The 23,950-nt window shown below is 43.7% G+C and overlaps 1 protein-coding gene across 1 annotated transcript in view; it reads left to right on the forward strand.

Annotated features, from left to right (window-relative positions):
* The window catches only part of FLT1 (fms related receptor tyrosine kinase 1), a 152,947-nt gene that overhangs the window by 58,673 nt on the left and 70,324 nt on the right, over positions 1 to 23,950 (forward strand). The window contains exon 11 of the mRNA XM_045016817.1: positions 14,023 to 14,137. Within this exon, the coding sequence (XP_044872752.1) occupies positions 14,023 to 14,137 (115 nt within the window). The remainder of the gene's footprint in view (positions 1 to 14,022; positions 14,138 to 23,950) is intronic.

Consider the following 23,950-nt stretch of genomic DNA (forward strand, 5'->3'; position numbering starts at 1 on the left):
CAAGAGTGATCTCACTTTTGCGCTTTGAGCTAATTTCTACATAGATGGCCCTCCGACACCACAGTGACGGGCACTTTCCAGAGACGAAGAGATGTGAGCAGCTCACACCCAGGCAGAAGCTTAGAGTTTGCATTTAGAACAGCCTAGGTATAGAAGGCCTGATCCTGCCCTCATGGAAATAAGTGGTCAAACTCCCACCAACTTCAATGGGGCTGGGAGCAGGCCCTGCGTGCAGAGCCAGTCTAATTGCATTTGTACATTGTTTATGTGGGTATACTAATAAAGGATTGAAAGGCAGAGTCATTAGGATGTGCTTGGATAGATTACTGGAGGAAACTAGGGTTGGAACATCGGTGAGGTATGTAAAATTAACAAGTAAAGAACAAATGTTAATTGGACTTAATTGGAAATGTACTGAAGCACCCAAATTTAATTGTGGCTGCCTGCAACCATGGATGCCCATTAGCTTGTCCACAGTGTCTGTGTTGTGTTCTGTTCCCTGTGCCACCTTCTGTTTTCAGGAAGGGAAGACTGAGTCTTAAGTGATGGTAAAAGTAGGTCAGATCAACAGGTAGTTCAAGAATACCTTTGTTTAATTTGACACATGGCCAGATCCTCAGCTGGTCTAATTTTACATCAGCTGAGGATCTGGCTGATGGACTCTATGGGTCTGATTCTCATTTACACAAAGGAGCCTTTATGCTCCTCTGATAGCCTGAAGTAGGCTTAGAGTGGGTGTAAATATATTTTCCCCCACTTAAATGCACCTTTACACTGGCAAAGCTATGTAAAGGGAGCTAAGTGTAAATGATGACAAAGAGTCCTGTGGCACCTTATAGACTAACAGACGTATTGGAGCATGAGCTTTCGTGGGTGAATACCCACTTCGTCAGATGCATGTGGGAACATGACCACACGCGTCTGACGAAGTGGGTATTCACCCACGAAAGCTCATGCTCCAATACGTCTGTTAGTCTATAAGGTGCCACAGGACTCTTTGCTGCTTTTACGGATCCAGACTAACACGGCTACCCCTCTGATACTGAAGTGTAAATGAGACTCCGGGTCTATATTGTTCACTCATCTCTTAAAATGTGCACGCATATATGCTATGGTGTGTCGGCCTGCACGTAGCATGTGCAGAGAACTGAAATTGCCATTAAAGAATTTTAAATCAAGTAAAAAGAATGAGAAAGAGCCTCCCAACAGAAATATTTTCAGCATTGCTTCACACTGAACAAATGAGCAAATAAAGCAGGTCATCCTATACTGTAGGCTTCCATTGTGAGCCAAAAATTGATGTTCACTAATGAGCAGCCACTTCTGTCCTGTGGAAATTACTAGAAAAATGCCCCTGGTCCTTTATGTGCATCTTGCAAAATAATCCTTTCAAATACTTTACCTATAAAATGCCCTGAGAATAAGACCTGATGTATTTGTCAAACACAGATTTGCTTGTTTTTGTATATCAAGGCTTGGGATAGTTTGCCTTTGTCTGTCCTTCTTGCAAATCTGGCAAACAATCATTTCTGATGACTCTACTGTGCATATTGTAAATGCTATCAAAGGCTTCATTATGTGCCTTAAATGACCCAAAAGCTTGATCGTTCAAATTTCAGCAGCACTAGATTTAAAATAGCTCTTAATCATAGTTTCTCAAGTCTAATAAAAGAATGCTTAAGCACAAGATTCAAGATGTTGCCACGGTCTTTTTTTTTTTAAATTAGAGATGGATCAAACCAAACTGGTTTAAAACATAAGAAAATACAACAATGTCCCAGACATCCCAGAGGACTGTTACTGTAATTAAACTATAATGAAAATGCGTTTGGCTACTGGGCAAATAATACTGTGAATAACCAGTGTCCTTTCGAAAGTTCAACCACTTGAAAATCCTGGACCACACTGAAGAGGATTCCCCAAGTTAGAGATAGGTGCTAACTCTGGAACACACAGAATCGTTAAAACCAATGGGACTCCTAAACTATCCACCACTCCCGCATTGCTGAAGTCAATGAAAGCTTTGCCATTTGCATAAATGGTTGCAGGATCAGACTGTGTATGTGCTTACATATACTTATTTATGCATTTATCATTGTATTTCATTATATTAAGCAAACCTTTCTCAAAAGATAGCGTTAACATGCTTACGCCTTTGTTTTTATTCCCTCTCCCCTTTACAGAGCAGTTTGCTTTTATTCTATGTCTGTCAGTATTTTTTCCGCACTCTTTTCCCTGTTTTCCTTCTCTCCTCTAAGTATCTCCCTCTGTTCAATCTCATCCTCCTCCTTTCTTGGGCCTCTCTTTGGGGCTGGCTTTCCCCTCCTCCTACATCCAGTGCCACAATTGACTCAGAGTTGCCCTAAATCCTCTGCCCAAAGCAGTGCTGAGCGTGGACCACCTGGCAGGGCACTAGCAGCAGCTCAGTGTAGCAGTGGTTCTTTGTCTCCACTATCACTCAGCTGTTCACCAGCGAATGGAATTGACATTGTCTGGTAAGCAGTACAGGGAGGGAATTGCTGTATAGAGCCATATATCTCCAGCCAGGACAACTGGAGCACTGGAGAGGAATTCCAGTATCCTCCTTAAACCTTGAGTCAACATTGCCCTGAATGGCAGCTCTGTTTAGTGAGAATACTGGTAACCCATAGGTTGTTTGGGTGGAGGTGAGACAACTGTGCCATGCCAGATAATCTGGAGAAGTGTAGTGTAGGTGGAAGAGGCTCTCCTCTTCCTGGATGACAATAAGCTTGCTCCTATAGAACAGTTTTTTTGTGAGGATGGAGATTTCATGATGATCTGGGTCCTGGAAGGATGCAGATACAAAGCGCTACATGAGGATCTAGGTGGGGTCTTTTGACTGCATTCTTCACTGAGCGAAATGTTCTGTGTGAGTAGAGAAAATAGACTAGTGTAACAGGCACCGAACAACATCTGCCTGTGTTCTCTTGGAAACCCTGAGCTTGGACTGTGCATCCAAATCACAGATTTGAGAATTGAGAATAAAAGGGAGTCAGATTGCACAATTTGCTCCTACTACCTTTATGGTCCTTCCCTTTAGCCTTCTGACTTCTCAGAAGTCCTGATACTTGAGAGTGTCCTTTCCTCCTCCACTAAATGAAACATTAAAACCAATCTCTGTTGCAACAGTAAGGAAAGACGTTTCAGCTGTTAGCTCTGTTGTTATGCTTTGAGCAACATCTTCGTAGCTCCAGCCAATGCTCATCTCAGCTATGGGAAAGGTAGGGGAACTGGCCCTCTCTCAGAGTCAGAGAGGGAAAGTGAGAGGCTGAGTCCCAGTGACTGTACAAGAGATCTGAGTGATTAGCATCTAGCAGAGGGAGGAAAGGAGGTGGAGGACCAGGAAGGAAGGAAGGAAGGATTGGCTGAAACAAAATCTTATTCTGAGTTTGTAAGAACTGCTGAGCAGTGTGCAGCAGGAAGCAGAGTGTCAAGAAGCAAAATGCAATTAGCCAATAACAAAAACCAAGGTATAATAATCCCATGTCACCTTAATGACCAGAAAAATTGATGCATGTTTGCTTTCAAGCACTGTCACTTTCCTGGTGTGCCACTGGTCTCACAAGCTGCAAAGCAATTGGAAGAGTACTCATTCTTTCAGCAACCATTTGCCAAGTCATCTGCATGATCTACTATTGTAGGACACTTAATTATATAGATTAATGTTTCTCTCATGGATAAGATAGCCAGGAAAAAAAGTAGGGTGACGAAAGGGTTTCTGACGGTCATGAGAAGAATGTGGGCAATTTAGTTGAGGTGGGAATGTCATTCCTGGCTTCTGACACATCTGACTTTTCTTTTCATTCCATGCCCCAGACCAATTTCCTGAGCATTCTGGCAACTCTTAATGTTTTGTTTGAGACAACCAGTCTGCAGTAGCAGCCCCAGCAAATAGTTCAGGACTGGTTGTAATGCTTGAAACTGTGACCATGAAAAGAGAACAGATTGTATAGTCCAGCTACCCATGGTTAATAATAAGAAAGACTGCTGCTCTTACTCCTGTAATTCCCAGCCAGCTTTTCTCTAAATCCATGGCTGCATGTCAGGAAAGTCTTGGCTGGGGGTGGGGAGGCGGGAACGGAACTCATGCTTTCTGTCACTTGCTTTTTAGTGTACATGAGAAGTAACAAGGATCTGTACCAGGAGAAAGGGAGCCAGAGTTAAAGCATGGGACCTGGGACACCTGGATGCTCACAAAGATCATGCAGTAAAAGCAGCAAGGAGTCCTGTGGCACCTTATAGACTAACAGACGTATTGGAGCATGAGCTTTCGTGGGTGAATACCCACTTCGTATTCACCCACGAAAGCTCATGCTCCAATACGTCTGTTAGTCTATAAGGTGCCACAGGAGTCCTTGCTGCTTTTACAGATTCAGACTAACACAGCTACCCCTCTGATGCATAAAGAACATACACTGTTCCCTCCCACCCCGCTACCCACCTGAGTAGAGAGATTGAAAAGAAACTTTTGTCTTCATCCTACACACAAGTGGCAGAGTCCCAGGGAGTGGTCACTACGCAGTCCCTTGCTCCCCTGCTGCTCATTAAGGCGTAACTTTTCAGCACGGCTTATAGGGTCTTTGGCCAGGGGTCTCCCATTTCTGTTCATGCAGAAGGGGGCTTGAACGACTCTAGCGAGTGGTGCTGGTTGGTAGAGACCAGCAGTTGGTTGCCATCTGCAAACTGGTAGGTGTCAAATCTGACATGAGCTTGTGACGTCTGAGCAGCCTCCAGTGGGCAGGCATTGACATCACAAACACTACCCCCTCAGTTGGCTGTGATTGGCACCTGTGACAGCCACAGCAGAGAGGTCAAGGTCCAGCGAGAGTGAAGAATGACATACCTGAGGAGTCAGTGAGGGGAAGCTTGTACCGCTGCTGCTCATGCTGTACCCATCACTGTGAATAAACGGAGGATTTCCTGCACCAGGCTTTCAGTCTGGCCCCCTTGCATAAGCACTAAAATACAAAGACACTTTTTAAAAAGAGAAACAATTTGTAAAAATGTAGCCAGGTCCTAACACTTACTGAAAATGTGCTCCAAGCAGATTGCTATTTGTTTATTCCTTTAATAATGGTAGGCTGGCCATCCTGGGTGAAATCCCAGCCCCATTGAAATCAGTAGGGCCGGGATTTCACCCTATCACTAATTATTTTTGACACAGCACTTGCAGTAGCAAAGGAACATTTAAACCGTGGCTCTTCAACAGGTAAACACATTATAACACTGGCAGCCAATTATATTCAAACACATTGGCAACATACCAGCAGACCAACCACCCCCATAGAAGACATTTTACAACATCTCCTTGCTCCTTACTACTCTTACGCCCCTTTGTTTTCTGACTGAAAATGATTCAGGATTCCCAGCGATGTGTGATGACTATTGTGCTGTGCTATGGATTACACAACAGCACAGATGGCTTTTGTTAGGGTGACCAGATGTCCTGATTTTATAGGGACAGTCCTGATTTTTGGGTCTTTTTCTTATATAGGCTCCTATTGCCCCCCCCCACTCCCTGTCCCGATTTTTCACACTTGCTGTCTGCTCACCCTAGCTTTTGTTGTAGAACCCCAATGTGCAGATAAGCACAGTCTCATGTAATTTGCGTTTTTGGTAACCAAAGGGGAAGCTAGTTTCCCTATGTTCTTCATGATTCTAGGGCTTATTTTTTCTGGATCCTGTATCTTTAAGTCAGTGTTGTCATGATCACATCTTGAGTGATGCAAATCACTTCATCTCTTGACAGTAAGTTTGACCAAACTCTAATGAAGACAGTTCTTTAGTATAAACATGATAGACACTGAGAAAGGCGATATGATTTGGTTTTATTTGTTTAACCAGTGTTAAAAGTTATTAACTCCAATTGCTGTGTGCCTTTCTCTTGCTCTTCGTACCTGTGCTGTCTCCCAATTCAGTCTCAGCACTCCAGCTTCACAGAAGTAGTTATTTATTGACAGTGCCTGAAAACCATTAAAACTCAGTTAATAAATACGAGAGACACCTTGAATAAGATAAAATACAGACAAGATGTCAGTTGCTCTTAAGATCTCAATATTTATTTACAATACCTATGGATTTGCTGAGAATGGAAGACTCTTTTGAGGACTGAATGAGATTTTAAGTCTGGGACAGCTTTGGTAGGCTCCCAGGATCTCACTGGTAGGTTTGGGAATGAGGAATTCAAATGATGTGAATACAGAAGTTGCCACCCTCTTTCTTAATATAATACAGAGATCTAGGTTCTTATATTGGTACTCATCACTGTATTATCTGAGCTGCAAATTTCAGATCTTGTTCCAAGTTGGGGTATGCTGGGTTCCAGAGTTTACAGGAAGTTCAGTACACCCTGAGAATAACTAGAAAAATCCTTTGCCTAAGCCCTCGCAAATCAATGTAAGCCATCAATATTGGCAACATGACTATTTTTATGTTAATACTGGTGTTTATACCTTTTAGGCTCTAGAATGAAACTGGTTTGTGTTTTGACTTCAGTGGAATAAGCCAAAATGACATGTAGTACACTCTCACCCTGGAAACTTTTCCCCATCAATAGTTATAAATATACCACACTATTATGCTTGGCATGTGGTATGCAAATAGAGGTAAGAGTTCTGAAACTCATTAGGAAAGGGAGAGGGCTGTGGAGTAGAGTGAGGACAGTGTGAAGCTAAGGTTGATAACAGTGGCCTTGTCCAGAATAGGCCATGGGAGTTTTCTTATCTTGCTTTGGCAGGAGGTGCTGTGAGCTTCCTGTGCGAAATCAGAAGCATATGCTGCTTTCCTCTTGTTGTTTGGCTTCCTCCTCTACACAAGACGGTTCCCAGCACTGTGATTATCTTTGCATCTTCAAACATGGCACACTCTACTTCCTTAAGAGGTTGATGTATTCTTAAGAATCAGGCTCACGCCCCTCCCCCAAATTACTTCTGAAGTGCTGGTATGTGGCCAATTCCACAAATGGCCTTTAAAGTTGAACTTCTGGTTCCAAAACCCCCCCACAACCAACCAACCAACCAAAAACCCTCCCAGGAGTGTAAATTCATAAAACTGAAAACCAGGGAGTTAAATTTACCCACGGTCTTAAGTCCTTTATTTAAAAGGCAGGGAGGTTTTTGTGTTCTGACTGTAACTACGATGCATGTGCTTTGAGCTTCCTGAGAGTACGGAGTGTCAGATTAACAGCTTTGACCCCTCGTTCCCCCTTCGGCATTTTCCTCTGAAAATCCAAAATAGAATTAATGGCTTCTGGTTTTACAAATGAATAGCCTATTTCTCAAGCACTTGACACAACAGGGCTAAAGCGTGTGTGTTTGTATACACACACGCATGCACGCATGCACACATCTTAATTAGGGGAAGAGAAAACAGAATTCAAGAGAAACAATTTGCCAGGTCTTGTAGCTATGACATTGGCCCGGGACTCTGCAGCTCTGGATTCAGTCCCAGGTCAGCTAGACTCCCTGTGTGACCTAGGGAAAGTCCCTGGGGATGAAATTCTGTCCCCATTGATACCAATGGGATTTTTGCCACTGACTTCAGTGGGGGCCGGGATTTCACCATTAATGTATCTGTGCCTCAGTTCCCCATCTCTGAAATGGGGATGATAATACTTCCTTCCTTCCACCTTTTGTCAATCCTCCTTAGACTGGAAGCTGTTTGGGGCCTGGATTGTGTTTGTACAGTGCCTAGCACAATGGACCCCTGATCCCCCCAATCACAGGGGGAAGGATTCCTAACCTTCGCCCTCTTCCCCCCCCCGTGAATCTCCTTACCACTTAGTGTGGACACTGGGGTCTGATTGTGCCCCTGATATATACACTTACCTACACGTGTGTACATGGAACCAGCACAAAAGGGTATGAAAGGATCTGTGTGCTGGGGAAACTGACTGCGTTACTTATGAGCTGCTGGCACAGCTCTAACTTGTTTGTGAATTGCTGTGTGTTGTGTCCTTTCCATTGGTTCGACTCCAATTCTGGAGTAAACCCTCCTAGGTGTTTAAGGAAACTAAACTCAGCTCAACTGGAATTCCCCTAGCTCCAGAGAGATCCAGGTAAAAATAATCATTTCAGTCTCTGATTCCCAAAGATTTGTGGGATTTCCCCACAGTAATTCACATTTTTGAATTACAAATCACAAATAGGAGTGCCCCACCTATTTTATATATTGAATAATTTGAAGAGATTGGCAAACAACAACATACAAAAAATGCATAGATGAAGTTATATGAGGAGACCCACAGTGAAACATCAGTTGAAATAATTGGAAGATTATTATGATTTTTCAGTCCCGGCCAGAATGGATTTGTATAGTTCCATTCTTGTCTGTATCTTTTCAAACATCATTACATAAACACAAACTTGGCTCAGGGCTTATATTTAAATTCAACTAAGACTTTTCCCTTTCTGTTACAAGATACCTGCCATTATAAACCAAAGCAGGAGGCATGATTTTAATTATAGTAACTCCTCATTTAACGTTGTCCCACTTAACGTTGTTTCAGTGTTACGGCCCTGCTCAATTAGGGAACATGCTCGTTTAAAGTTGTGCAATGCTCCCTTATAACCTCATTTGGCTGCCTGCTTGTAAGATTCTGTGGAAGAGCAGCAACGTTACAAGGGAGCACTGCACAAGTTCCGCTTCTCCACCTCCTCCCCCTCCCTCCTAGTGCTCCCTCCACCGCCAAACAGTTTGGCAGCGCTTAGGACTTTCTGGGAGGGAGGGGGAGGAGCGGAGATGCAGGGCTTCCCCACTCCTGCCCCTCTCTCCCAGAAAGTCCTAAGCGCAAAGTGCTGGGAGGGAGGGAGAGGAGCAGGGAAGCCCCTCATCTCCACGCCTCCCCCTCCCTCCCAGAAAATCCTAAGCCCCGCTAAATAGCTGTTTGGTGGCGCTTAGAACTTTCTGGGAGGGAGGGGGAGGAGCAGAGACATGCTCCTCCTCCCTCCCAGCACTTCACGCTTAGGACTTTCTGGGAGGGAGGGGCAGGAGCGGGGAAGCGCTTAGGACTTTGTGGGGGAGGGATGTGGTGTGCTCCGGAGAGGAGGTGGAGTGGGGGTGGGAAGAGGTGGGCCTGGAGTGGAGCGGGGATAGGAAGAGGCGGGCCTGGAGCATTCCTGGCAAAATCCAGGCCTGCTCTCTGGGGAAGCTGCCGCTGCTGCTGCAAAGGTGCTTCCTAGCGTCCTTGCCTGCAGCAGGCTGTGCCTGTGTGGGGTAAGCTGGGGCACTTCCCAACCACGGTACTGTACAGTATACAGTATAATGCCTTTTGTCTGCCCCCCAAAAATTTCCTTGGAACCTAGCCCCCGCATTTACATTAAATCTTATGGGACAATTGGATTTGTTTAACATTGTTTCACTTAAAGTTGCATTTTTCAGGAACATAACTACAATGTTAAGTGAGGAGTTACTGTACTCTCCTTTACCTATTGCACAGCTCTAACCAATTCTGCTGGGTTAAACAGTGATACTATGTGGCTCAGTCGGAAATAACAGGGGGGTGGGGGGAAGATTAGGTACTGAACTGGCTAACAAAGTCAGGACACTGAAAACCGTTCTCGTTCTGCATTGATATATTTTATTATTTGAGACTAGAATTAGAAGAAGTCTTTCAAAATGTGGCTAACTGGTACTAATGAATTTGATTTTCCATTATAATTGCATTACCATTATAGTAAGCAATATGAACATAATATAATATGTGAAGTCAAGAGAAGCCATGTATGTACATCCCTGGGGAAAATTCCATCCAGTATTTTATTTATTCATTATTATTATTATGCTAGGCATCATACAGACATATAACAGAGATAGTCCCTGTCCCAAAGAGTTTACAGTCTAATCATACATACTCCCCTGTAAATTATTCTCTTACAGAGAATAATTTCAACTAGGTTCAGAGGCTGTGGACCTATAAGGGATTTATGAGATCTCTGGCATAGCTGATGCACAGTCTAATTCTGATTGTGAAGCCCTTTTCAACTAAACCTTCCCACCTTCCCTTGCCAAATTATGTTTTTCAACAAGTACTTTTATCAAAAAGAGGCCAGACTTTCAACACTGCAGCAAAGAGACATCAATGTATTCAGTGAGGCAAGACTAGGGAGGTGGTGGAATCTCCTTCCTTAGAGGTTTTTAAGGTCAGGCCTGACAAAGCCCTGGCTGGGATGATTTAGTTGGGGATTGGTCCTGCTTTGAGCAGGGGGTTGGACTAGATGACCTCCTGAGGTCCCTTCCAACCCTGATATTCTATGATTCTATGATTCTAAGACAACAATTTCACCTGCTTCAAAGGGCAAAAATCTGACAAAGAAACACCTGAGGGACAAGAAAAACAGTTGAACTGAAATCATGATGCCTCACTTGACCGTGACAAGATCCCTCCCCTGCCCAAACTGCAAGAGACTAGATGAATAGTCATTTGTGTACAGACAGTCTTGAGGTCACTGAATATGTCCTGCAAACCACAGCAATATGGAAGCATTATTGGCCCCATCCATATTACAACAAAGAGTCCTGTGGCACCTTATAGACTAACAGATGTATTGGAGCATAAGCTTTTGTGGGTGAATACCCACTTCGTCAGACACATGTGTCTACATGCGTCTGACGAAGTGGGTATTCACCCACAAAAGCTTATGCTCCAGTACATCTGTTAGTCTATAAGGTGCCACAGGACTCTTTGTTGCTTTTTACAGATCCAGACTAACATGGCTACCCCTCTGATACTTGATCTATATTACAGTTTCCTCCAGTTTAGTTTCCTGTTTTTCAAACAGGCTTTTAAAAACACTGTTATTGTTGAAGAGTGGTGCAGCCAAAGCGGACAGGGTTAACTTTATTTGAACCATTCTAAAGCCTATTTGTGTCCTTGCGTGCTCTTGAATGAGTTGACAAAACTGTCTTAATGTTTTATCCCATCCACTCACTCAGGCCTCCACGAGTGTGCTCACAGAAACTGATTTTTGAAATGGCAAATGGAAAGCATGAGAGAAATGTTTGGGCAGATAGAGCAGGATGTGGGAAGGGATGTAGGCATTGCAACGCTGAGTATCACAGCACCTAACTTCTTAGTGCCTAGAAAACCACAGGACCAACACTACTTAGGCACCTAGGCTCCCTATACAATGAAGGGTGGGGGGAGACAGGTGCCTTAGACTGAGATCCACAAAGCCAGCTGGAGTGAGCTGCCTAAGCTAGCCAATGGGAACTGCTGACCAGAGGAGTGTGTGCTGAGCCCCGCCCCTCTCTCTGAGATAGGAGCCTAAGGACAACTCTACACAAGAGCTCTCCCGTTGGTGCAGTTAATCTACCCTCCCAAGAGGTGGTAGCTAAATGATTGGGAGAAGCTCTCCAGCTGACATAACGCTGTCTACATGGGGGGTTAAGTCAGTATAACTATGTTGCTCATGGGGGTGGATTTTTCACACCCCTGAGCAATGTAGTTGTACTGATATAGGTCTGTAGCATAGACCAGCCCTAAGTGTGAGCTGCAGGGAGGCGCCTCGCTCTGCTAGCGAGCTTTGAACAGGAACCAGCCACCCGGTGGCAGCTAGCTTAGGAGCCTAAGTCGCTTCTTGCAGGAATTAACTCTGGGCCTGCCTTGCTCCCCACAAAATGGTTGGAGGAGGAGGTGGTGGTACCCACCTTATAATTTGTATCAGTGGTTAGAGCACTCACCTGGGATATGGGAGACCCAGGTTCAGTTCCTCCTTCTCTGCCACAGGGGGCAAACCGATTTGAGGGGGGAATCTCCAGAAGGGTGTGCTAACCACTGGGCTATGGCATGTACTGATGTGGGGCTGTCTCAGTCTCTCCCGTTGAAGCTGTTCCACTGTGGATAACTACTGCACAAATCATTGGAGCAGGGCGTCTGGCCCTGGGGTCTTCCACCACCCAGGTGGATCCTCACAAGCACTCTCTCTCCCTCTGCCCCCAATGGCTGTTCCACTGTGGATAAATTCTTAAATAGTCATTAAGCCAGCAAGAGAGAATGACTCTAGCCTGATGGTCAAAGCATGCACCTAGGAAGTGGGAGATTGCCCCCGCCCCTTCAATTCCTTTCTCCCCCTCTGGAAAAAGGAAGAATTGAGTCTAGGTCTCCAGCATCCCAGGTGAGTGCTATAGCCACTGGACTAAGCATTGTGAAGTGGACACTAATACCTCCTGGCCTCATCCAGCCAGATTTTGAATGAGCCCTGAGGTGGTAGGCATGCTCAGAGGCTGCCTACTAGATCAAACACTGCATGTGACTTAGGCAGCTGAATGTCTGTCTTCCCCTGGTTTGTGAATTGCTCTGGGGTTTGGTACAAGACAGGTGTCCGGATGCCTGGAGCGGGGCAGCAGTGCATATGCCCCATGGCCTAAAACTTAGGCACCTAGGGAACTTTTACAGCAGAAAATCAGGAGCCAAATGAGTTTTGAAATGATCTACAGGGTTAGGCAGCAGCCAAGCAGCAGTTTTGTGTTGCAGTGGAGACTTAGGCACCTAACACTGGCATTTAGGCGCCTGAGTTGCTTTGTGGATTGCACCCGTAGCGCATACCTGCCATCCCAATCCTCTCCATCACTTCCCCCCACCCTCCACATGAAGGAGCATGACCTTTCACTTCTGTAAGATGGCTGAGCCATCCCTGCATCATAAGGAATTCTTGGGGCAGAAAGCCAATGATGTCCAAATTAGTTAATGGATCATCATTTTGAAAGGTTGTTAAATTAGTTAACATAATATTAGTTAATGTAATATTACTCTTGATGTAATGCAAAACATTTTAAAATTATTATATGGTGTAAACCATCTACCAAGATACAAAAACAATGAAGGAAGCAAGCAACAGTTAGAGTTCTTTGATTCTCTGATCAGTTTAGCAGTAACTGTCAGTGCCAGTCAAGTGGTTTTAAAGATGACTTCTCCAAACCGGCTGATGTACATATGAATCCAATTTGCTGATGAGCATTAAATGTGTTATATTTAAAAACTTTAATGTGTTTGAAGAACATATCAAACTTGAAAGAGCTTTTACACAAATGAAGGGGCAAACTCTACCTTTTAAATTGAGATTGAACATAATAGTTAAAAATATAATTAGATGTCCTGAGAAAACATTTGAGATGGACAGAATGTAACAAGTATTCCAAAGTGTTTATTTCCATATGTACCAAATTAAGCTTTGGAAAACAAATTAGTTCCACCATGACCACATCTGAATGTTCTGATTAAAAGCCAATTTGTAGTGTAAGGCATTAATGTAATATGATTTTAATTCAGCTTTTAAAAAAATGTTTGAACTCCTTTGGCAATTAGACATAACTTTTTATTTTGTTAATTTGTAAGATTATTTGGTTGTAGTTTTATTGCCCGTCTAGTAAACAGGAAGTCACAGCAGTAGATGTTTTACCATTTGTAAATTAAAAGATAACGTGTGGAAGATAATCTGTTGAAACAAAGGAAATTAGAGCTTGTGACATAATTTTTTATGATACCCAAAAGAACTTGCACATAAAGAAATTGCATTGGAATAGTTTTTAAAAAATTGATCTCAGAAGTTTTTAAAATTTGTCAGCATTTTAAGTCTTAAAATAATATAAGTAATAATTAAAGCTAAGGCTGAACCAGAATGGTGGGCTTCAAACTTTGGAACACTAGAATCAGAATACTGGGCCCAACAGACCCAAATTTTGATTCAGTTCAGATTCTGGTCTACATTTGAATTTCGCGCCTGAAGCCCAACTCTACAGTGGGTCAAACAAGAACACAGAGTCCAAAGAACCTTCGCTCATGGGGGAAGTTTGGATCTGGATCTGAACTTCAGCCTCCAGCCCATATTTGCTAATGATATCAAGAAGCATAGATGTAACTGGCAGCACATCAGAACCCTTACAGCTCCCATTGACTTCCCTTAGGAGCAGCAAGTGCTTAGGACAGCTACTTCTTCTTCTGAATCAACTGTTTATTCCACACTCATTTTGCTAAGAGAAGCACTTGATTTCTCCTGTCCATAGGTATGAAGTTTGCTCTAACACTGAGGGACCTTTCATCTTGAAAAGTGGCAGCAGCAGAGGAAACAGAATCCAGAGCATCACTCAACACATGGCAATGATAGAGGGGAAGAATAAGGTATGGTTGGGGGACTCAAAATACAACTACTATGCTAAGGCACTATCTGGGAATGTATTTTAAGAGATCATTGAGCTAAAACTGAAGAACTGAATGACATGGTATTGTAAATGTTTTAAATTTGAAGGACTGTGTACATGCATATATCACACACACACAGAGTTTGGTTTTTATTTACAGATATAGGGCCTGATGCTGCAAAAAGGTACTTCCTTCTGTGCCTAGTCCTATTAAAGGCTTTGGGACTATGGATGAGACTAACTGTTGGTAGCACCAGGCCTATAGGCTTTGTGAGAGCTGAACATAAGCATGAAGAGGCAACTTATAATTACAATTCACAATATATTTTCTGTGTGAACATTTAAATTTTCACTTTGATGCTGTCTGGGAATGTGACAAACACATGAAAGTGTCAAAAGACCAGTGAGACCATAGAGCACCAATGGGACCAATAACTTTACAAGCATAATCTAAAGTTTGCGTAGGTTTGTACCAAAATGTCATGTGGTATTTACTCCATTTCATGCCATTGTGCAATATTTCTTATTTTTGCATAGCACAATCTGCTCTCATCACAGATGTAATAGTAGTTTATAGGAATACTGCTGTAGACATTTTTAAAAGGTGTTGAAAAATTGGAGAGGGTTCAGAGAAGAGCGACAAGAATGACTGTGGGTCTGGAAAACTTGCCTTACAGTGAGAGACTTAAAGGGTTAAATGTTTTTAACCTATAGATGAGATGCTTAAGAGATGTCTTGAGCTGATGGTGGGATAGCTCTTTAATCTAGCAGTCAAAGGCATAGTATGATCCAATAGGTGGAAGTTGAAGCTAGACAAATTCAAATGGGAAGTAAAGGTCCAGTTTTTAAGATGGGGGTAATTAATCATTGGAACAGCTTACCAAGGGATGTGGTGAATTCCCCATCATTTGAAGTCTAAATAAAGACTGGATTTCTTTCTAAAAGCTGCTCTAGTTCAGCCACAAGTTATTGAGCTACATGCAGGAATCACTCAGTGAGGTTCTGGGGCCTGTATTATGCAGGAGATGAGACCTATGATCACAGTGGTTCCTTCTGTCCTTACAATCTATTAACATAGTTTGCCACTAGAAAAGCTAAGCACTGTATCTGGTCTTATAGTCTAGTTTGACTTGTGGCAATAATGGCAGGTAGTATTACAAAGAAGTACAATCTTATCCTAGTCCCTTTAATTCCCAGTAATTGTGAAGGGCTTCATAAAACTTCAGGTGACATACACAGGGGCCATTGTTCTCACTTACACTAAGGCTATGTCTATACTGTGTTGTAAATCCCAGAGTGGTGAGTCTTGGGCCTGGTCTACACTGTGGGGGGGTCGATCTAAGGTACGCAACTTCAGCTACGCGAATAGCATAGCTGAAGTCGAAGTACCTTAGTTCGAATTACTTACCTGTCCTCACGGTGCGGGATCGATGTCCACAGCTCCCCCGTCGACTCCGCCACCGCCGTTCACGGTGGTGGAGTTCCGGAGTCGACGGGAGCACGTTCGGAGTTCGATATATTGTGTCTAGATGAGACGCGATATATCGAACTCCGAGAAATCGATTGCTACCCGCCGATATGACGGGTAGTGAAGACGTACCCTTGGTCTATGGATTTGGGCTTACCACACTGAAGACAACAGCATACATGATGTGCTACCACCCACTCTGAGCTTCAGCTTGAGTCCAAATGCCTACATAGCTGTTTTTAGCACCATAATATGTGGAGATATACCTATCTCATAGAGCTGGAAGGAACCCTGAAAGGTCATCAAGTCCAGCACTTGCCTTCACTAGCAGGACCAAGTACTGATTTTGCCCCAGATCCCTAAGTGGCCCCCTTGAGTATTGAACTCAGAACCCTGGGTTTAGCAGACCAATACGCAAGCCATTGAGCTATCCCTCCCCCGCCGTAGCATGCACGTGAGTCTGTAGACCTGGGCTCTGAGACTTGCTGCCACAGGTTATAAAATGCAGTGTACACATACCCTTAGTTCCCTTTACTCTGCTGTGGCAGTATAAAAGTGTTTTAGAGTGTGTGAATTATAGCTAAACCCACATTAAGACCCCTTTCCACTGTCAGACCAATATAAATGGGCATTAGTGTAACTGAGAATCAGGCCTGGGGATCATGTCTTCCACCACTACTGTATTATTTATATGCTCCCATAGGTGTTCATGGCACTGTACCGATAAGAATGGTTGCTGGCCCTGAGGGGCTTTTAGTCAAATTCAGTCAGGGACCGTGCAAATGATTAAGGATAGAGGCAAAGATGGGAGAGGCTAGAATTGGAAGATTACCTGAAAAACATGGTTTAAGGAGGGTTTTGAAAGAGGAAAAGGAAGTCATTTGGGGCAGAGGAAGAGGGAAGCTGTTCCAAGCAGGGATACAATGAACAAAAGCCAGTGAGAACCCAATTATGTTCCAGCAGGCATCTAGCCATGCTGAAAGTGGTCCTACCTGTCCGCCAGACATTGAATCAGCTGTGCAACAGCCAGACCTAATCTGTTTGTGTGTTGTGCTTTTTGGAGACAGTGGAAGAGGAGGGGCTTAAATGTCAGGCCAAATTCCAGCCCACGGCAAATAATTTCCTCCCTGGAGGAACATGCTAATAATGGATCCTTGATGCGGGATTGCAGAATTTGTTTGAAGTCTTTGGCAATCAGCTATTTTTTGAAGCATGCCCAGAAATGCATCTGAAATGATGATTTCTGTGTGTATGTATTACTGAAAGTTTTACAATGAAGCACAGTTGTTCTCCTTATCTATCCAAAATGCTGTTAATCCCAGAATGGACTGTGTGGTGTTGCTTTGTGGTCATGTGTCTTCACTAAAAGAATAGCATTTAGAAGTCACCAGAGTTATCAGTTACTATCACACTTTTTCATACATTTTAGGTATAACAGTGATAGTAAAAAGGGAATTGATAAGGCGGCTTCTGTAATTTTTATGAGCCATCTGAAGCACAAATCATCTTTTCTTGAAATGTGCTGGTTAGCTCCAGCCATCAGCTCTGCTAGGTCAGTGTATGTTCTCTTTGCCTCTGAAGAATTGCTTTTCCCAGGCCTTCGGGCCGTGCTCGGCTGAGGACAGATAGCTCTTCTAAATGTAAAGTGCTCTCTGGCCCTTGGCATAGTTTCTTGCCAAGCCTTATGTTGCCTGATTTCTACATTCGTGGCTGACATAGAGTAGTCGGACATTTCTGTTGCCAGGGCAGGCGAGATTGTGCTTTGCTGTCTTTGCAGTCAACTTGTGTAGGATTAGAACCACTGACATATCTAGTTAAAAATTTCAGTCATTGTGTCCCAAAGCAAAGTCAAAGTGGAGGCAGTTGGGACAAAAGCTTCCTGATTGGGAGGAGTGTTGAGCCCATTCACAGAAATAAGCAGACTGGATGTGACATTTCATCATGATGTCAACTGTTACTTTAAAAAACTCTCCGAGTACTTCTGAATGCCTTCTGTATTGATACATCCATGTTCCTACTATTCCTATTTCCAAGCATAAAAGGCAGTATAAAAAGAAGGCATGAAGCTCAGTGTGAGAAGTAGGCAAAGGCAGCACTTAAAGGACTGGGTGGAAAGTTGGATGGGATGGTGCAAGGAGGAAAGAGCTGAGAGGTGAGCTGGGGTGGAGCTGGGCACCTAAGAACAAGGATCTTAAAACTGATGTGAAATGACAGAGGAAACTGGTGAAGGGACTGAGGGATGGAACAACAAACATGATTAGAGCAACTTGAAAGGATAGTTATTTTGGATAGAGTGGAGAGAGGAAAACTGAGACATGGGGAGGCCAAAGATGGTTAAAGTAATTAAGGCAAGAGATGAACAAGGCATGTTCAAAGGTTTACTTTTGATAATCAAGGTAAGTGTTTGGGTCTTGTCTAAGGAAGAGTATCCAATTCTGTCCACGCTGTGTGTAAATAGAGCATTAGAGCCGTAACAGGTGATGGTTCTCGTTGGTTTGGCTTCTTGTTTCAGTGAGTTGGTTTGTTGTCTGTATGGAAATATAAATGCAACCTCTAGTTTATTATTAAGTTTAAGTGCCCCCACCCCCAAGTTTGTATGGGTAAAAGAACACAGGAAGGGTGTGCTACATTATTCATTTAGTGACACAGAAAAAACATGGTCATGACAGTGTTTTAGTAACATTTCCGCTGAAACCTCTCTAAACAGACATTGAGAAACTTGAGTGGTATCATGGAATAAGTCAATGATGTAAGCAATAATACTTAATCATCAAATAACTGTTCAAGTGATTCAGTTCCCACACCCAAAGTTTTCATTCTCACGTTGGACTTTCCCATTGATTTTCTACAGTGTAATAACTCACATTATTTTTAGATTCTTCGTATAAACTGATCCATTCAGTTCTTAAGAAACTTCAGTTGTGAGTGCTCCCAGCTAAAATTAGGGCTATATTTCATGCAGTGCTAATACTGGCAGTATCTTTAACTGGAGCAACAACTCATTGCAAAGGCAATATGTGGGTGACCTGAAATTAAAATAAAGTAAGAAATGGTGCATTAATCTATACGTGTGTGTGTGTGTGTGTGTGTTGCCTGACACTTCCCATTATAAGTTGCATATGGCTGCCAAACTTCAACTGTTTGGGCTGAAATTTTTCAAGCCACATGTTTGCCATGGGATGAATTTGGTTTTGAACTTTTCAGCCAAAACAGTTCAGCTGTTTCTAAGAATGAGGCTCGGGAAAATACATTGTTTTGCCCATATTAAAAAATCCTGGCAACATTTTCTGTCAAAGGCTCTGACACCCTCATGCTTTGGGGCAGGGACCTGAAATATGGCAGAGATGGGGGCTTTCTTGTGAGGGCTGTGCCTTTTGGTGTTCCCATGAAAATCTGCCTGAATTTGGCCAAGTTGTAAGCCTTTTATAATAAAAATTTAAAAAAATCACAGTTTGCACATGTGCAGTGGGTTTTAGCAGCTAAATTCCCCAAAGACGTCATGTGCATAGGGCATGCTTCAGCCCAGGGCTAAGCAGGACTTTCCTTGCAATTGCAGCTCTGGGCTTGTGTAGGCTGTGCTGGATACAGTCATCCAACCGAGAGTGGGGAGACTCTATGCTTTGCATTCAGTGACCTCCTTCCAGCCCCACACACCCCGCTGGGACCAGGCAGTGTGGAGGAGAAAGCTGCCTGATTCAAAGGCAGAGGGGACAAGGCGCTGGGGGTGAGGGCAGAAACTGGGGTTGAAGGCTGGTGGGCAGGGAAGAAGGAAACTGGGACTGAAAGTCTAGCAGGGTGAGGCGATTGGGATTGCAAACTGGAGCAGAAACTAAGACTGAGAACCAGTGGGGTGGGGGGTAGGAGATAAGGAAGGAGAGACATATCTGACAGAGAGCCAGGGTGTGTGGGAATAACTAGGACTGGCTGGGCAAAGAGATTGGAACAAGGCCCCAGGTGGTTGGGGAGAGGAACACAGAGATTGGACAGGGAGCTGGGGAAGGAAAATTTGGACTGGGAGCCAGTGGGGATGGCAAATGTGGGCGGGTTGGGGGGAGCATGAATGGAGGCCAGAGGGAGGAGAGAGACCAACTGGATGAAGAATTGGTAGTGGGGGAACGTATACTGTCTGGGCAAGGAGACTGGGGTGTGTGTGTGGGGGTGGGGCTCCAGGTTTTTTGCTGCCCCAAGCAAAAACAAAAAAACAAAAGTGGAGTGCTGACCCTTGAAAAGAGCCGCCCCCAAAGGGCTGGAGCACCGCCCCATGAGAAGTGCCACCCCAGGCACGTGCTTGGAACGCTGGTGCCTAGAGCCGGCCCTGGCAAGGAGACTGGGAATGGAGAGTCTGGAGTAGTGAGACTAGGACTTGCTAGGCAAGGAGACTGGGATAAGAAGTCTGAGGAGTGGAGACTGAGACTATGTAGGCAAGGAGAATGGGACTGGGACAAAGAGTGAGAGTTGGGGAAGAAACAGGGTAGGGACAGGTTGGAGCAAAAGAGTCTGTTCCCACTAGAACATGCTTCCCTCCAGAGACTGGAATGGAACCAAAGATCCCGGAGTCTCCATTCCTCTGCTGTCAGCAAATAGCAGTGAAGCCTTCTCAGAAAGAGTGTGTCTCATCTCCATCTAGTGCTGGTCTGCTGGTCCACATACAGGATGACAACCTACTACAGCTGTCAGCTGCTGAGTTAGCTCAAGCGTCAGATGGCTGTGCTATGGCTCAAAACTCCAGCCCTGCTGATGAAACCATGGGGCTGTCAATATGATCCCACAAGACAGAACTACTGTTTTTTCAGTTTGTTTTTCTAAAAAATGAGGAATTACACAGACAAAGACTAAGTTAGAAGAAAACCATGAGCACTCAGAAGTTAGGAAACGCCAGAGTTCAGGCTACTTGTGCAACCTTAATTCAGCCCCCTTGTGTGTATTATGCGTTATGATACAGTCTTCAATTACATGATCATATTCTAGTTTTTCCAACAGGACTCCTGCCTCATGGGGCGGGATGAGGATGAATCAGGACTGTGTAGTGAAGGAGACTCTTGTTTGTAAGATCCCAGCTTCATTTGTTGCAGAGGTCTGTAGGGAATGAGGCAGAGGGTTCCAGAAAGAGAAGAGGTGGTTTCATGGTTAAGGCAATTGAATAATGCCTTAGATAAATGTATTATGTCCTCTCCTCTACCACAAAATTTCTATGTGATGCTAGTCAAGTCACTTAAACTAAACTTTTCCCAGGTGGCCACTAATTGTGTGTTCCTCATTTTCTGGGTGTCTGATCTGCAGAAGTGCTGTGTGATCTCAGCTGTGATGAAGTCAATGAGAGCTGTATTTTGTACATAGAGAGTGCTATGTAATGCTAAGTACTCTGATAAATCAGCTCCTCAGCATCTCAAATTGGGCACCCAAAATTACTCGATACTTTGAACCCTAAATTCTTAGTGCCTCAGTTCCCCATGTGTGAAATGAGGATAGTACCACCCCCTTATCCAGGGGACAGGGGACTTGTGAAGATTAATTCAAGTTTGTGAAGCACTCAAATATTATAGTGATGTGTCCCAGAGAAAAGCCCATCAGGAAACTAGTGATTCTGTCTTTGGAGCAGGATTGAATAATAAGCAGTAAATAAGGCATGGGGCCCACACATTGAACAATGAGGAGAAAACAAACTATTGAATAAACTGCTCATTAAGTGAGCATTGTGCACTGAATGATGCAGGGCTCCTCTGGAAAAAATTGTATGTGATCATGTAATTAAAAACTAAATCATAATGCATATGTACAAGAGGGCCAAATTAAGGTTACACAGGAAAGCTTAATTCTGGAATTTATTAACTTTGGAGTATTTGGCTATGAAACCCTGATCATTTTTAAAGTAGTTTTTGGTGTGTGTGTAATATATGATTTAGTGAGAATCAATACATGACCGTGTAGTGTGGTAAGGTATGAAGGTTTTATTTATTTATCTAGCCATCCAGCTACTTACATGGCCATTATCACCATAGTATCTATGCACCTTATTGACATACGTTTTGGATGGACGTGTCATTTCTGAGTGGCAAAGCCACTTGACTTCAGGATTTAGGATAAAATGCAAACTAAACATCCAAATGTAAAGGTTTTGCAAACCTAAAACTACTCTTGTTTTTGTCCCTCTTTAGTGTGATTGATGATACCATCTTTGGTCACAGATGTGTAGGTGCCATTACAGTTTGTGACGCTGCAGTCTAAAATACAAACACATGCAGGACAGTAGTTTAGTAAAAATGTGTCAAGCACCTACATATATTAGATCAATAATACACCACCACGGAGAGTGTAATGAGGCTAATATTTTGACAAGGTAGGGATGGATCCTGTGTGTTACGAGTTGTGGAGCCATAGATGTGTCTATATAAAGTCAACCCTAACAAATGAAACTATTTCTGATAGTTCACCCTATATTCTGTTTCTTCTGGTTCACATCTAGCAGAGCAGTGGAGAATGTGGGCAGTTGTAAGCATGTGGCACTCGTACTGATTTCAGTAAGACTGCTTATATGCTGAAAGTTACTCATATGCTTTAAGTTCTTCGGAGGATCTGGGCCATGGGTTGTACTATTTATTTTAAGAGCATTATTGCAGGATTTTAGCTTGCCTCATTTTCAATGTACCACACATAATTTTTCTCTGGGGTGTCCATCCGCCTCAGTGCTACTAGAATTTGTTATCACTTTTAAAAGAATCACTTCAGAGGGGCATCCTGGGTGGGCCCTAGAGTTTGACAACATTGAGAAAAGCATGACTTGGCATGTGCAGTTGCAGAGCTCTAGCTGCCATCGGCCCCTTGACATCCCTTCCCTCCAGGTGCGACAGAGGCAGAGAGTCAAATGTTAGTGCATTAACCATATGGCATTGAATAAGAAGGCCTTATGGGTGCAGCCAGGAGTACTTCGTTGCTTGTACTACAGCTTCTTTGGAATCAGCTGGATGCAGGGCCAGTTCTAGGGGCGGGCGAGGAAGACGGTTGTTCTTGGGTACCTTCTTTCAGGAGGCACTGACTCACCACTCGCGAGGAGGAGAGGCACTGAAAATGTTTTCTGCCCTGGCCAGCAAAATGGTTAGGGCTGCTCCTGCCACTGCTCTTCCCAGGGGATAATGTGTTCTGCTTGTAGTGCTGCTGAAGATACAGCTCTGCTTAATGAGCAACAAACTCACTGGCCTTGAAAGCATGAACTTAGGAGAAAAAGGTTCCCCATAACTTTAGTCCACGACCTGTTATTCAATTCGGAGATATTTCAGTAGGTGTTTCTTATATTAAAAACAATGTTTATTCTGAAGGTGAAGCCTGTTGTCCAGATGTGTCACATAGATACCTCCTGCCAGTAGGCGAAGCATACTAAGTATGTAACATCATTGGCACAATTAAAACAACACCGTGATGTGCTCCAGTATTTCAACAAGGGTCTCCCACAATATGGTCTCCCCCTCAGCGGAGGTGCATGTAAAGACCTTTTAGGAGGCAGGGAGGTATCTTCCCCAGGAAAATTGTCAAAATGCCAACCATTTCCCTCTGGCTTCTCTGCCACCCGTCTCAACAGCATGAGTCCTTTGTGCAGGCTCTTATGTGAAATGGGACTTTAATGTAGAAACTCCTCATCCACCGCCAGCACGTGGGGATGAATCAGCCTATGCTTCCTCCTGTCTACAAAGATTTCATCACCTCTCTCAATCAGTGTGCCTGCCCTACTGATCCTCCTCCCCATCAGCCTCAGATATGGCCACCCACCATTTCAGCCTCCTCCTTGCTTTCAGGATCTCCTCTTCTCTCAGCTGTTAATGATGGCAGCAGCAATATGTGAATAATCTGCCCAGCCTCTGACTTGGAAATGTGCCTTCTTTCTTAGAACTTAATACTTCAATTGGCCTTGGTTGGTTTAATACAAGAAAAATGTTGGTGGAAATGTCTGATGGGAGCTAGCAGATACCAGCCTTTACCCTGTCATAGCTAGCTGTGGCATCCGACTGCTGCGTGTTGTCCTTTTCTGAAGACAGCACTGCTCCGGCCAATTTCTAAACCGCTTCATGTTGCAGAGAATGTCAGATGCTGAAGGAGTTAGATGATATGAGGCCAATATCAAATACTCTCTTTACGCAACACTATGAAGAAAACACACACTTCAGATAGGTCCCCAGGAAGTCTATTTACTCCATATACACAAACCAGGAGTAGCTACGTACACACTGCTTCTCTGAGTGTTTTCAGACAGCTTTCACAGCACAGAGCACAGTGTGCACCATTAGAAGACTCACAGACTATTAAAGGGATAACGTCTTATTCCTATACACTACA

This window comes from Mauremys mutica, chromosome 1, assembly GCF_020497125.1.
Source record: "Mauremys mutica isolate MM-2020 ecotype Southern chromosome 1, ASM2049712v1, whole genome shotgun sequence".
Classification (NCBI taxonomy): domain Eukaryota; kingdom Metazoa; phylum Chordata; order Testudines; family Geoemydidae; genus Mauremys; species Mauremys mutica.